Source organism: Barbus barbus, assembly GCF_936440315.1.
Source record: "Barbus barbus genome assembly, chromosome: 16".
Taxonomy (NCBI): Eukaryota; Metazoa; Chordata; class Actinopteri; order Cypriniformes; family Cyprinidae; genus Barbus; species Barbus barbus.
Genome location: NC_136744.1, coordinates 5,975,548 through 5,991,417, shown reverse-complemented (window position 1 = coordinate 5,991,417; position 15,870 = coordinate 5,975,548). Strand labels below are relative to the sequence as shown.

The 15,870-nt window shown below is 38.6% G+C and overlaps 1 protein-coding gene across 1 annotated transcript in view; it reads left to right on the top strand.

The window, feature by feature from the left end:
• LOC306882487 (sprouty-related, EVH1 domain-containing protein 2-like) overlaps positions 1-15,398 on the top strand; it is a 40,563-nt gene extending 25,165 nt beyond the window's left edge. The window contains exons 5-6 of the mRNA XM_079437140.1: positions 9,561-9,701; positions 13,089-15,398. Of these exons, the coding sequence (XP_079293266.1) occupies positions 9,561-9,701; positions 13,089-13,754 (807 nt within the window). The 3' untranslated portion in view covers positions 13,755-15,398. The remainder of the gene's footprint in view (positions 1-9,560; positions 9,702-13,088) is intronic.
• The last annotated feature ends 472 nt before the right edge of the window (positions 15,399-15,870 follow it).

The following is a 15,870-nucleotide window of genomic DNA, read 5'->3' as shown; positions in this document are numbered from 1 at the left end:
TCCTCTGACATCATCAAGGCATTTTCGTCCACACAACTGCCGCTCACTGGATATGTTCTCTTTTTCAGACCATTCTCTGTAAACCCTAGAGATGGTTGTGTGTGAAAATCCCAGTAGATCAGCAGTTTTTGAAATATTCAGACCAGCCCGTCTGGCACCAACAACCATTCCACGTTCAAAGTCACTTAAAGCCCCTTTCTTCCCCATTCTGATGCTCGGTTTGAATGCATTGAGTTGCTGCCATGTGATTGGCTGATTAGCAATTTGTGTTGCCAAGCTATTGAACAGGTGTACCTAATAATAAATTGATTCATTTTATTTTACCATCAAATAAATAAATAAATAGAACTAAAGAGGTAATATGGGGGAAAAAATAATATTTTGCACCTCATGGTTTTATAGAAATTATTTTTAAACACATGACATTTATATTTATTTATTGTATTATATGTGCTTGAGAAAGCCAACATACTGGTGTTATATTTAAAGTTGTATCTAAAGGAAGAATATTTTTAATTTTTTTTTATTTTATACACCAATGTAACTAAACACACACGTACAATACATAGTATTACATTTATAATACAGCATTAAGTGTCATATAAATGATTGCAGTATTGATTCATTGTTTTTCACCAAAAGAAAAAAAAATGAACAAAAGAATGAAAGAAAAAAGGAATGTGAATACTGGATGTATTAAACAGTATTAGACAGAACTACGGTGGCCGAGAAGTGCAAAACAAATCACGATTCTGAAAACAAAATAGCAAATTACAAACGCTTAATTTTTATTTTCAATAAAAATTAAGGAAATAATCAAAAAGTTGAAAATAAAGTTTCGGGTAGGGTTAGGGTAGGTGTAGGGAGGGCTGTATTGTACCAATAAGGTGGCATCAATTTGAATTAAAATTATAATTTACACTCAATGCGTTATTATTGCATACAGTTTTTTTTTTTTACTACAATACTGAGGTGCAGATAATTGCCACTATTTGCAACAAGTACTTAGTGTAAATACGTTAGCTGCTATCACTATTTGACAGAACTATGTAAAATTTACCGTCACTCCCATAGACACTGTATTAGAAACACCCTCGCATTAGCGTTAACAAGTTTTTTTTTCAATTCTGATTCAAAGGTAATATAATACAGAGTACAGTGTTGTAAATGTACATGCATGTATATTTTTAGGCAGCAGCTATTTGCACTGTGTAAATAGCGATAGAGGATATTTAACTAAGTGAAAAATAGCAATAGATGCTATTTACACTATCAGTGTTTCCGCTACAATCATCCCCGCCACGGCTGCAGCTTTTCAGTGACGTCACTCGATTCATTTACAGTCTGGTCATTTATAGTGGAGGAGACGTTAGTCACACACTAATTATTAAAAGGGGAGTATAATATAGCGCAAACTTAAGTGTAATCATAGTAGTGGTGTACGTTATGTGTAACGATTCGATTCAACCTCCAACATCACATAGTAGTTGTGAAACTGATCGCAGTTGATCCGTGGTCCGTACGGACCAGACCTCAAGGTTCGGTTCGCATGTGATTAACAGACTAATTGCAAAAATGAACCATCATAGAGTGAACGTTTATCATTTGTATGTGTTTTATCTTGCCAATTTACACATTCGAGTGATTTTAAGCCATTCCAGCGCAAGACGAGGCGAACAGAACTTATTTCACTGTCCGTGCGCTGATTTCTGTGGCCACAGCTGCCGGACACGGCGCCCGCGCACAGATTTATAAGCGCGCGCGAACACCGAGTTCATTCTTCATTCGCATTTCCTTGTGTTTGAACAGACGCATACATACAGAATTATGTGAAACTGGACGTCTCCACAATCATTCTCGATAACGCAGTCACTCATCTTCAGTGAACGAAAACAAGTTAGAAAGAAATAGCAGGTGTATCATTATATTGGATCCGTGCATTCGGTCTTAAAGGGACAGCTGCCTATAAACACATGCTGTTATATATGACAGAAGAAAAGGGGCATGGTCCACGGGAAAATCATTGTGTCATTGTGGCTTCAACTTTTTGATTATTTCCTTAATTTTTATTGAAAATAAATGCCTTTCCGATGCGATATGAGATTTGAAAAGGGAGAAAAAAAAAGTTTGGCAAAAGGCGGGATTGAACCCAGGTCGTTCGCATCAAAAAAGACGATGACACGCGATCTACCATCTGCTGTTCTTCTTCTCGTTCTTCCTGTACACCTTGATTGACAGATGTCTCGTCCAGTCAGCGTTGAGCAATCTATTCCCAAACTAATGGCGCTGTCTCAAACTATACCTACCTCTTCCGGTTTGTCGTTGTGTTTTCTGACTTATTTTGTTTTTTAGATTTGCATTTGCATTTGTAATTTGTTATTTGTTTATTTTGTACTTTTTAAACGTATTACTTTTCTATTCATTTATTGTATTATGTGTGCTTGAGAAAGCAAGTTTCTGATATATTTTTCTAGCTGATCCCAGAAGCAGAACTTAGTAAATTAGAGAATTGAAAAAAAAGATTCTTCTCTGATTTACTATTGTCAGTCCTCTGTCGTGCGTGTCATGTGTTCCCGCCTCATGTTTCCATATTTGGTTTGTTTCCTGTCCTTGTTTAATGTGATTATTAGTTAATTCTTGTCCGGCGGTGTTTGTCTTGTTAGCTATGATTATTCTGTGTATTTATAGTCCTGTCTGTTCAGTTTGATTTCGGCTGGTCTACTCGTTACTCCCCGGTGTTCCTGTCTGTATCAGCCTTGCCTTGATGTCTTCAGTAAAGACTGTTATTTTGCGTTACATCCTCGTCTGCGTGTTCCTTGTTCCTCCCTGCTGTGTGCACCGTGGCAACTAAAGGAAGAATATATTTTTTATACAGCAATGTAACTATGATAACTGTTATTTCACCAAAAGAAAAGAAAATGAACAAAAGAACGAAAGAAAAAAAAGTGAATATTGGAATACTTTCCAGATTTTTTTTTTTTTACATCATCAGGATTTCATATGAATTATTATTTGTAAACACATTACTTTTCTATTTATTTGCTGTATTATATATGCTTGAATTTTCTTTTGAGACTAAAATTTCAGAGATGTTTTATTAATTTTTTTTCGAACATCCCACTTTCAGAAGCAGAATTCCAAAGATGCCAAAATTCTGTGTACTTACATCGTTGGACTGTGTAAGAGTAGTGAGCACTCAGTGATTCACAAGCTCCAGAGGTCACAATGCTGACATAAACCCATCACAGCATCGCCCTACACCATGACATAAGCAGCGCTCCCTGATGATGCTCAACAATGACAAAATAGCTATGATGAATCATATAGAGCAATGAGTGTTTTGTTTGGGATTTTTCAGGCAATCTTGGGTGTACTCATCATTTTACACACAGAATGGAACTTGTCAAATCAGCAAGAAAGAATGATGATGACCAAACCGATCTGAATAGTCATCATCATTATGTTCATTTGTTAGCTTAATAGCAAAGAACCTTATGTTATACGTAGCATATAAATGTATAGGTATATTTAATAATTATAATAAACAAAAATATATATAAAATTAACCAAAACACACAACAAAATACATTTAAAACTAAAATAAATGGCTTTCTTCTGTGGAGCACAAAAGGAAATAGTTAATGTCCAAACCACTAAGACAGTCTTGTCAAGCAAATTTGTCATGACTATTTTTAGGGAACAAATCTTTTCATAAAGATATAGTATGACTTATACCCCCAGTTTCACAGACAAGGCTTAAGCCTAGTCCTAGAGTAAAATATAAATCTGAACTGTTTCAACTGAAATAAACTTGCACTGACTGATCATCAAATATATCATATATATATATATATTCCAGAATGCAAGAATAGACGCTTTACTATACACTTTAATAGAGTAAGGTAGAGTTCCAGACTATTTTGGTTGTGTGTGTGTGTTGGGGGAAATATATAAATGACAAAAAACAACTTCCTGTGCAGCAGTCAGGCAGGATAAGGCTTTGCTGTATAAAGAGCTCCCAGCCAGGGCCCTGGAGGATGCTCAGAGGAAGTGGGATGTGGAAGACTAACAGTTCTGGGAAGAGGGAAAAAAATAAGGTGGAAAGAATCAATGCTCCTTTATGCAAGAGGTAGAGAAGCTTTATTCCGTTATCCTCTCCGGTCCTTAGCAGCACTGAGCATCTGTGTGTGGAGTATGTGTATGCAAAGGCTCACAGCTCTAATCACAGCAGTGGAAAAGGTACCGGTGCCCTTCCACCCTGCCTCAGACTCAAGGTGGCTAATTACAGGCAATTTGACTTGAAACTCAATTAGTTCCAGCACATTTTTCACTCACTGGATTGTCTTATTGAAGAATTATAGCTGAAAACACCATAAAAACCTTGTTGTCAGTGGTTTGGAGCCCTATAGAGAATATAAAAACCCTTTCCAGATAGTATTGACATGAACGTTGCTGAGCACACGCTTACTGTATAGCCAGGCATTTGAAGCAATCAAATCCGATTGCTTGCAGTTGACCTGAGCAGTAGGAAAGCTTTTGATGGACAGCAAATCCCCAGACCTAAAATGCTAACTGCTAACCTGCAAAGCATGCAGCCCTCAAGACACGTTCCTCTGGCTCAGCAAACAGCTATCTGAAGACCTTAAAGGTCCCCATTTACTCATGCCATAGTTCACCATTTCAAACTCCTTTGAACTATTTGGCCGGATTTTGTCCAACATGATGTCACACCAGTTTGTGCTTTAACTTCTTGATAAAATCTGGTTGCATCACACACATTAAGAGAATCTTTACAGATTGTCATCTCTCAAAACTCTCAAAAAATTGATATTCAAAGATATTAAGATTATCATGCCAGAAGGAGCGCCTCACGTGATCTCTGTTCTTCAGTGGGAACTGTAGGTGAGATTTATATGCCAATTTTAATATCTGTTTACCGTAGTATGCTAGCTAACATTAGCTTCAAAGGAAAAAATGTTTACCGTTGATTAGCAACATCATCAGTAGCTTATAGCGTTAACAGCTTTCTAAACTCACCCGGTATGTTCAAAACTGAAGCGATTTCTCCCAAGCTCTTCTCTTCGTCTGCACAGTTGTGGTGCGTACGTTATACTGGCAGTCGTGTTGTTGTCATACTTCCACAAGCCATTCCTCCATCTCCATTGTCTAACAGACCTGTACGGCAGCTTATTTTGCGGTTGCGGTTCAAAACTTCACTCATTCAACTCTGTCTCCTTATAGACTTGTCTCTCATTGGCTACTGTGAAAGTACGGATGTAATCAGAGTCGTAATCATTCTGATTTAAAATCCTCTCGATTAGCTCTCAGACACATTGGGGCCACCCCGATAATGTTTGGTATTATCGTGGTGGCCCACATGTGTCTCAGAGCTGATCGGGAGACTTTAGATTCAGTCTGAAAATTGGCCAAATATCGGAACCAACCAAGGTCCTGGACAAGATGTTTTCTCATATTGTTGGGAGGAGTAATTTGGGGATAAATCGGTTCAAAACTCCTGTAGTCTGAGATCGGCCTTAGCATACAGTCGAACACATAGCCTTTCAAAATGTACTCCATGTGATAGCATGCAAAAAAGAAACTTAATGCACAGAAGAAAGACACCCTAGCGTTCACACAAAGACAGAAGTATATGGTGGACTTAAAAGTCAAGCAATAGGCGAAAAAATACCCTTTCACTTACATTAAAGAAGGGACCTGAGGCTAGAAGCCAGAATATACACTTGGGGGTGGGTTCACAACAACCCAGAAAACCCTACAACCACATAGTTTAAGCTATGCTAAAAACACTCAGAACTTCTTAGCAACCTTATTTCAATATCCAGGCAACCTTCCATGACACCTTTTGTAGCACCATCAATGTAGCAAATTTTGCATGAACTTCAAAAATAAAAATAGACAATATTAGCTTTCCTTAATGCTGTCTTTACTAAAAAGTCAGTTTTTGTTGTTGCTTACGTAGTCCTTGGTCCTTTCAATATGTTGTTGATGGCTTACATTACTGTTACTAACCTCTGTACTGAGTTGTGGACTATGTGTGGGTCTGGTTTTGACCGCTGCTTCTATTTTTTGTGCTCTTCATGCTGGTTCTCTCTCAGCAGGTCCTATGGGGCCACATAAAGCTATGTCCGGTTAAAGCTGGTTTATTGCTCACACAGTTCTGGCCGATCCATTTTGGATTGGTCTGGTGTGGTTTCGTGCCACAGGGTGGCCAGCCTAGGACTTAATGAAGGGGGCCCATTTGTGAAATTACCTAAAAGACTTCAGGTCCACAAAGCTTTTGACCCCCCCACCCCTCATTATCTCTCCGCCCTCCCCCACTGCGCCACTGATTGCGCGTCATTAACAGGCCGGCATCGGCTCTGCTGCTGGGAAGGTATGCCTTTGAATCAGAGTTGAGCCACATGTGCCTTTGAACTGTCTTGTTATCTGCGCTACGCCACACACATTAGAGCTTTTTGATAAGACTGCTGATTTTGTGGTGGGGGTTGGTGATTTACTTAAGTGTGCCATTTTTGGTAAATTTTTGGTCCTCTGCTTCAAAAACTAGTGAGCTGCCTAAAGAGTCAGCATTTTATGGCATCATAGACATGTTTCTGTTGTGAAAACACTTTGAATAGGCATATTTAATGATAAAGCTGCCTACTGAAGCCCAAAGTATGCTTAGGTTTTTACGCGTACGCAAGGGTTCGCGTACAGTGTGTGACTCAAATTTTGTCACCTGAATAGTATGCACACCATTTGTTTTTTTGTAACTGTGCATACCTTTTACCTGCAGATCGCACACGCACTTTGACTTGGTTTTGCACTAATCAGTTGTTCCACAAGGTAGCAACACTGGACAGTCATTGTTTCACAGTGGAAAACTAAACTATAGAGAGAGCAACAACAACAAGTGGAAACTGCAACAACAACAGATGGTCGCATTGACAAGCGCTTGTTTGAGAGTGTTATGTGATAGCAAATTTAGTTTAAAGAATATGAAAACATTTTCATCCGTCATATCTTGAGCAGAAAAATAGAGCAGATGCTTGACAAAGATGAAGCTTTCTAGTGCGCATGTGTCGACCACCTGCGTTCGCATGCACCTCAAATGGAAAATGTAGTATAATCAAGCATAGCGTCAGTTCAGGCAGGTCACGTTAGTCAAGCTTGCATCAACTGACTCTCAGCTGATCCACATCTACCTATAGGATACGATGCCTATCTCAGCATTCCTATGTAAGGTCCTTCAGTATTATCAGCAGCTTTTCGCGTTGCTCAATAGCTAATGACCCCTCCTCCATCCCCAGCTCCTCCTCTCGTCCAGTCAGTATTCGTCCTTCTGATACTCTTTTGAATCAGGCAAAATTCTAAAATACTTTACGGATCTCTGTTACCCTGGGGGGCTTTCCACCAGTTTACAATAGTGGTCCTGACAAAACCTAGGTCTTTAGTCTTCATTTGTTTATGATGCTGCCTCAGAAGACAGCTGCCTATGTAGGCGGTAGACAGCAAGGCAGCTCACTAGTTTTTTAAATATCTATTTTGGCCTCATACTGCTTAAGTACTTTGGCCCAGAGTTTTTTAGACCTGCAGTGTAAACATCTGAAAGGGTCTGTGTTTTTAATTATCTCCAGCAGTCCGGCCCCAGCTATCCTCCTAAACTTATTTTTAAGTCATGTCGGCTCAGTCTCTCTTGGCAGTGCTTTGAGGGACGCCTGTATTATTTTTGGCCAGCAGTTCTAAGGTCTTTGTATAAAGTGGAAACCAAGGCCTGGCCAGGCTGGACTCAGACAGAAAGAGAGAGAGAGCTTGGGTCAGGGTGCAGGGACACGGCCAGCCACCGGAGACTCCTGTTCCTCTCGCCCAGCTGGAGTTTAGCCTCAAACATGGAAAACTCAGTTTGAGTGGCACAACATTATCAGATGCCAGTGATCTAACAGTGGATGGATTCTACAGACCCCATGAATGGCTTGATAAATGTGGTTTATCAAGCAGAATTGAGGTATATCACTGCCCTGTGATGCTATTGCTAGTCAAAAGCAATATCTTGTATTTTTATTGTTCATTATTAAAATAAAATAAAATCCCTGACTACAGGCCGAGGTGCTGGCATAGAATCCCCAATTCTATTCTGGACAAGAGGTGTGGAAAATGGATGAATGTATCATAACAACATAAAATAGAATCTCTCTCACTTTCAGCTGCTCCCGTTGCAGGCCACCATTATGCATACTTACTAATTGCTTATCATCCACATATTTATTTGGCATCTTTTATATAGAGTCTAATTGAAATACAATCTCTCTCATACACGTTTAGCTACACCAAAATAAGATAAGATCCAAGATAAATAGTGAATATTTTTGGTTTATTTTCCTGGAAGAGAAAGATTTCTCAACCTTTTGTCAACCTTTCGGAGCACACTAGCACCTCAAAGCTAACAGATATCCACGAACAACCAACATTTACGCTTTTTATCTGTCGATATCTCACTATTCCAACTAATTTCTTTTAGTGATATTTACGCTCATCTTACCACAAAAATCTTTTTAAAGCTGGAAGTGTGTGTGTGTGTGTGTGTGTGTGTGTGTGTGTGTGTGTACGTGCTCACACTCCACCTGGCAGGTGGTTGTTGAAGGCATCCGGTTCAGCCAAAGGAAGGATCACGTCCAGACTCTCAGCCACTAATCACTTCCCAGCCGCCCTGCCTGCCTGTCTGTCTGTCTATTTAGTCCACCTCCGCAGGCAGCTGTCTGTCTGCACCATTCTTATGTTTTGTGTTTAACGACTAGGCTGGAAACTTTTTGCTGGAACTCATTCAGACAGAGAGCTGAAAGCCTGCGTTTCTGTTCATACGTTTTCATACATTTCCATTGACCTCTTCTGACAGACTGTTTCAGAGTCTCAGTTTTACTCCTACAAGAGCAATTCTACACAATGTGAAATATATTATACATTAGATACAGTTTTGTCTCTCATCATAGACTGAATTGGTGCACTTCAGAGTGATTTTTTTCCCAAAGTTGCATGAGAATATCTCGATTTTGATACGTTTAGCACAAGCACTGAGGTGTTTTGTAGGTCTCTCTGGTGATGTTATGGACCAGAGCTGTTGGTTTTGTGTGTGATGGCCTATATCCCAGCATGCTGGAATCATTTTGAGTTCCTCTAATAACAGGGAGACTTCAGAGGTTTTTACAGATCCTGCGGCCTGAGGCCTGATTTTTTTGTTTAATTGCACACTGAAGTTGAGCCACGTCACATCGTATTGACTGTACTGAAGTCTGCGTGTGTGTTTATGTGTAGTGTATGGTCGTGTGTGGTGTATTAATGTGTAGCTGTGAATCAATGCCAGGCACCCATGACGTCATGGAAAACTGCATTTACTCGGCATAACACCTGTCTGTGATCGGGATTGTCTTTTTGTCTTAAAATTTCCTGGAAAGTACATGTACTGTTTTCAACTCTTCTTTTTTTTCTGATGTATTTTTGGAGATGATGGTTCTTCATCGTTTCGTTTGAGACTGAGTTTGTCTTTTTTATCTTTTGTTGTTCAGACTGCCACCGACAGCTCCTCAAACTCATCTCAGAAGAAGGAGCTCGCTACACAGCTAGTGGCCACCTCCACCTTCTACGAGCCTCATCCACATCGCTGCATTCTGCAGTACCGGCCGCCTGAGCACTACAGCCTAGATCAGGTGCGTCAGGTGGAGGCATATCTAGGAGCTGGTGGAGCCTTGTCAGTATTTGCATGAATTAATGAATATTCATTAGTCATCTAGATCAGGGATACTCACATGTCATAGGTCAGAGTTTGGAGATTTTTTTTTTTAAAGAAATTGATACTTTTATTCAGCAAGGATGTATTAAATTGTCTAAAAGTGATGGTAAATACATTTATATTGTTACTACAGATTTCTATTTCAAATGTTATTTAATCATCAAAGAATCCTGACAATATATAAAATGTAATATCTTTTTCACAAATTCAACAATTCAGCAAAGTCAAAAAAGGTAATTATTTAATATCTTATATACTTCTTATTTACTGAAGAAAACAAAATAACTACAGTACATCTGTGAAGTCAGGGTTTAGGAATACAATGTAAAGAGGTGAAGTCATTGGGGCAAGTACCTCACAACATGACTACATTTTTCAGAAAATAATCCATACCTCAAAATATGTCTCCACCAGTCAAAATTGTGTCATTGAGAAGTAAAAAAAAAAAAAAAAGTTGCATCCATGTACAAGTCACTTTTTATTTTTACATTAAAAAAAACAAATACGGAAATACTATAAACACTACAAGTATTAAACTATTTACAACCAGAGCATTCTCAGTGTCAGTGCAGACAAAAAAATGATGACAAAAATAAAATTTTGATAAAAATTGTACTGGTGTGCCAAAATTTTAAAACTATTTGGTGATAGTCAGTAGGGCTGAACGATTAATTGCATTTGCGATAAAATCGCGATATGAAAAAACGTGATTTTTCAACCGCAGAGGCTGCGATTACACTCGAGAGCAAAGAGGTGTGTTCGACCTGAAGATCGATCGGTGTATGACATCAAAGTACGGCGAGAGAAAGCATAAGGAGATGCCTGCTCTCTTATAGCTCTCGCAGTATTTGATGACACACAGCGATCGGTCTAGCTGCGCTGCTTCAAGTCGAACACATCTACGCAGTCTTCAGAGGAAGCATCAAGTTTGCACGCTATGTTGCCAAGTCCGCAGTATTCAGTCTTACATATCATGCAGAATTGATGCGCTACATGTAAATTATATCCTTTTTTGTATTTTCCTGTCAAAATAACGGAGTTGCTTTGGAATTCTTCAGCTTTTAAGAACTTCCTGTTTTGATTTCAGCGAATCAGTTCGAGCGAACGCAGACCACCTGATTAATATTCATGAACCCAGAAGCTCAATAATCCTTAGTGCGTTTTATATTGTTCTTATTAGTAGTAGAATTCGTAGTAGTTTTATCTTATCAGTATTATTTGTAGTTGATGACAAACAATATCTTAAGCACCACCACCAGACCTAAGCTCAGTCAACATGACAAATATGCATTCATGCATGGTTATTCTAATTACTAAAGTTCTATCATCATTTAATGCTAAATTATCATAATATCATATGTTTGACTGACTGATGCTATTGCCAAGAAAAGGGTTGATAATATTTACAATAATCAATTGAATTTGATAGGTGTCTTTCACATTGTCCCACAGAAACATTAAAATAGTGTAGATTAGTGTACAATGTTTTATAATAATAATTTATTCTATTTAGTGACCATTTCATTCATTTAACATATTTAAAATTGCGGACATCCAAGTTATTTGACATATTTGAACATTAAAAAAAAACAAAAAAACAATAGTTACTTTCCCTGGTAATTAGTTTCTTTTATAATGATGTAACTCAGTTACTGTTTGTGAGAAGTAACTAGCAATATAACTAATTACTTTTTTAAAGTAACGTGCCCAACATTGCATACTATACAATGATGTATTACTTGTCTTTGTTGAATAATACAGAATATAAAAACCTTTTAAAAAAAATCGCATATTAAATCGCAATCGCAAAAAAAAAAAAAAAATCGCAATTAGATTATTTTCCAAAATCATTCAACCCTAATAGTCCGAGTTTCGCAGAAAATCATGTAGTGAATGAAGGGCAAAGATTTTTTAGATTCAGACTTTGATTCCATCCAGTCAGAGGATATCAACACGTCTGATATTTTGAGCCAATTTTAGATACACATATTGTTTACACATTGTTTTCATGTCACTCATCTCCTAGAAACGAGGTGCACAAGTCTGTTGCGTTTGGAAGAACTTGAAAGTCTGGTAGTGTGTGATTGTCATTCATATTTTAAAAGCAGTGTAGCATATTCCAGCCTTAAATCAGATTTAGTCACGATTAATCACATCCAAAATAAAAGTTTTTGTTTACATAACATATGTGAGTGTACTGTGTATATTTCAATTTTTTGTATATTTCTTTATTGTCAATTCTTCCACATGTACATACAGAGAATTGAAATTGCATTACTCTCAGACCCTTGGTGCATACAGTTAACATTTAAGACACTGACAGTAGACGTTCAAATACAGATAAATACAGTTTAAACATATGTACATACAACTATAGAGATATACTGTACAAATGAGGACATTGTAGAAAAATAAAGAAAGAGATAGATAAAGTGGCATAAGGCACATGGCAGATAGAGTGCAAACCAGTTAAATAAAACAAAACTGTGCAGATATATGTGTATATGTGTAGTGTATATATATATATATAGTGCAAGAGGAGCTTATCAGTCTGAGGACATTGTAGAAAAATAAAAAAAGAGATAGATAAAGTGGCATAAGGCACATGGTAGATAGAGTGCTAACCAGTTAAATAAAACAAAACTGTGCAGATATATGTGTAGTGCAAGAAGAACTTATCAGTCTGTTAAAGTGACAAGAGAACAGACTATCCGAAGAGGTAGTTTAGTTTGCAGTCAATGCTGGATGAGGTAGTGATCAGTCCAATGCTGCACAAGTGACAGGTGCTGGTCACAGTTTGTAAGTGGGATGGGTGGGGTGGGGTGGGGGGGTGGATGGTCCTGGGGATGTGGGGAGCTGGGGGGGGGGGGGCGTGTCGTAGTATCAAAACATCAGTACATTTATTATGTATATCTAAATACACACACGTGCATGTATATATTTAAGAAAAATGTCATTTTTGTATATTAAATATATTTATATATAATATAAATTCTATGAATATAAATATATGCATGTAAATACATGTAATTATTTTCAATATATATACTGTATTTATGTATACATAAAAAACATACACAGTACACACACATATTATGTGAAAAAAAACTTTTATCTTGGATGCGATTAATCGCGATTTGACAGCACTAATCAGATTGCGTAACGAGTAAAAGATGAAACATTTAAATTACATTTTCAAATAAGTGACACGATTCAATATTGTGAGAGAATAAGAAGAACTGCTCTATATGATCTTACAGGCACAGTCATCACTTTTGTGCTCTTGTTTTCTCTTGCATCTCAGAAGTTCTCCAGGAACCCCTTCCCGTTTGAGGACGAGGAGATCGTCCGAATCAATCCCCGGGAGCGCTGGCTGATCACAGGCTATGAGGACTACCGATACGCCGCCGTGCCGGACAAGTTCATCCAACATGAGGACTCGGACTCGTACGTTCACATCGCTAAGAACGAACCCTTAAAGCACGACTACAACTACCCCTATGTGCCCAGCTCTGACTTCAGCCAGTGCGACCTCAAGAGCCACTGCGGTGGGGGCGACAAGGGCGTAGTGGCCACCCAGCCGCGGGCGTTCAAGCTCAAGGGCAAGCGAAGGAAAGAGGACGGAGAGCGATCGCGCTGCGTCTACTGCCGGGACATGTTCAACCACGAGGAGAACCGGCGTGGGCAGTGCCACGACGCCCCCGACCCCATCCGGACCTGCATCCACCGGGTCAGCTTCATGTGGTGCGCCGACAGCATGCTCTATCACTGCATGTCCGACCCGGAGGGAGAGTACTCGGACCCGTGCTCGTGCGACACTAGCGAGGAACGCTTCTGCCTTCGCTGGACGGCCCTGCTGGGTCTGTCGCTGTTGGCGCCCTGTCTGTGCTACTACCCACCGCTCCACATGTGCCACCGCTGCGGCGTGGCCTGCGGGTGCTGCGGAGGGAAGCATAAGGCCGTCGGATGAACGGACCCTAAACACACCCCTCGGAACACTAGCACTGAGGAGGGCAGGAGCGGACGGCGCTTTCACTGTCCTTCACTTTACGTTCTCTCCTGGCTCCAGAAAACAGTTGGTGCGTTGAAAACATTCTCTTTTGGTTGTTTTTATAAATATGAAAGTATATATATGTGTATGTTCTTTTTTTTCCCTTTTGTTGTGGATGTTTCTCTCCTGGAGCCCTCCTGTCATGCATTACTTATGCAGGTACTTTATATTTTTTACACTGATTTGACTTTTCAAGAACTTGAATCGCTTTTCGTTTTTACGGCGCACAGTCATCTCTGTTTTGCGTTCGTTCGCCATGGCCAGCAAAGGGAGGAATTCGCTGTTTACTCTTCCTGAACAGGTCCGTACATAAACTGGCATTTATATCCCAAGCCCTTTAACCGTTCAGAACAATAACAATGAGATTAGCTCGTGACACTAAACCTGTAGTCGGAAGCGTCCGTTTGTAGTGCGATTGTGGGAGAGCATGTGTCGATGCCTGCGTGCGTGTTGTAAAGGAATGATAACATTGTATCACAGCATAGTATTGTTGTTATTATATTTAAGCCAAATTTACATAAGCTGCATCCAGAGTATATGTAAATACTGTATACTCATATGTATATGTTTCAAATCGAATTATTGTAATCACCTTCGACAGCCACAGCTGCGCTTCAGACATGGGACATTTTCCTTAGAGTTGACTTCTTTTGGATGCGAGGGTGGCTTTTGAGTCTAATGCATATTTGATATCCAAAGATTATTTTTGTCATATTTATTCTCACGGTCAATTGAATCACCAGCCAAAGGGAGAAAAAAACTGAGAGAGAAATCATCAGACTGTGGGCCAAAAAGCACAGCCATATGGGGAAAGAGGAGTTTCCAGTGAGCCCACGCCGCTTCAACTGCATACATTTAAAAAAAAAATAATAATAATTTTTTAATCATAATTTTTGTCTTGAAAAACATAATCGAAATATCACAACAAATTACTTTTTTTTTAGAAAATAAACCTGAATTTGTTTGAATCTTACCTTATTTTTTATTTATTTATTATAGATTTATATTGATTTAAACAAACCTCACACAGTTTTATTAGATTTATGCTTAAAACAAGGAAAAAGTCAAGTAAACAAGTCGATACAAAATAATATCTTATGCAGTTTTGCTTCTCATGTAATTTTTGTTTGTTTTAGTCGACTGTTGAGATATTTTACTGGAAAACAAGACAACAATATGAATGAATTAAATCATTTAATGCTGTCTATTTGATTTCATATATTCTCCAGAGAGAAAACACTAAAGCGCTATATTTTTTCCCTTATTGAAAGATTGCTCATAATTTGTCTCTAGAAAATGGAAGGAATTGTTGTCTCAAAGTTGTTTCCAGCTCCAGTCCTGTTCTCTAAGAAAAACAAAAGGAAACAGAAAAATAAGCTTGATTTTAAGGGTGCTTTATAGAGGGACGTTCGCCAAACCGATCTCCAGTTTCTTCATGACAATAAATTAACGCCTTAATTTTTGAGAGGACATTAAAATGAATCAATGCAGTTCTTCAAAGAAGAGAAAATAGTGAAAAGATATTTTTCTATTGTATAAAAAAAGAACACCCCAATAGATTTTAAAACAAAAAAAATCTAAATTGCTCCAGTTATTGCGGGAGTCAAATGGCATGGTACAATCGGCGAGGCGGCTCGTATGTGTCGAGTCTGTCTCCATCACCTCACCCAGCCCTGTGAAGGACTTCATGGCTAACCAGTCACCTTCCCCTGCTCATGCTTTGTCTGAATAAATCATCCACTGACAAAGCAGTGCTCTCAAAGATACTCAAAGTGTATGTGAGCAATCAAAGAATGTACAGTATATGTGCGTCAAATGCTTCTTCATCTTATGTAAACGTTCAGCCTCAAAACCGTGTGATGTGTTCTCAAATGGCAGTGAGAAACTCTTAAAAATAAAGGTTCTTTAAAGGTTATTTGCAAAACCTCTTCTCAACAATAACCGTTTTTCGTTTTAAAGGTTCTTTGGAGATCAAAACACATTCTTGATGTCACATTATTGGTATAACGATTCGGTTCGGAATCTTATGCATACT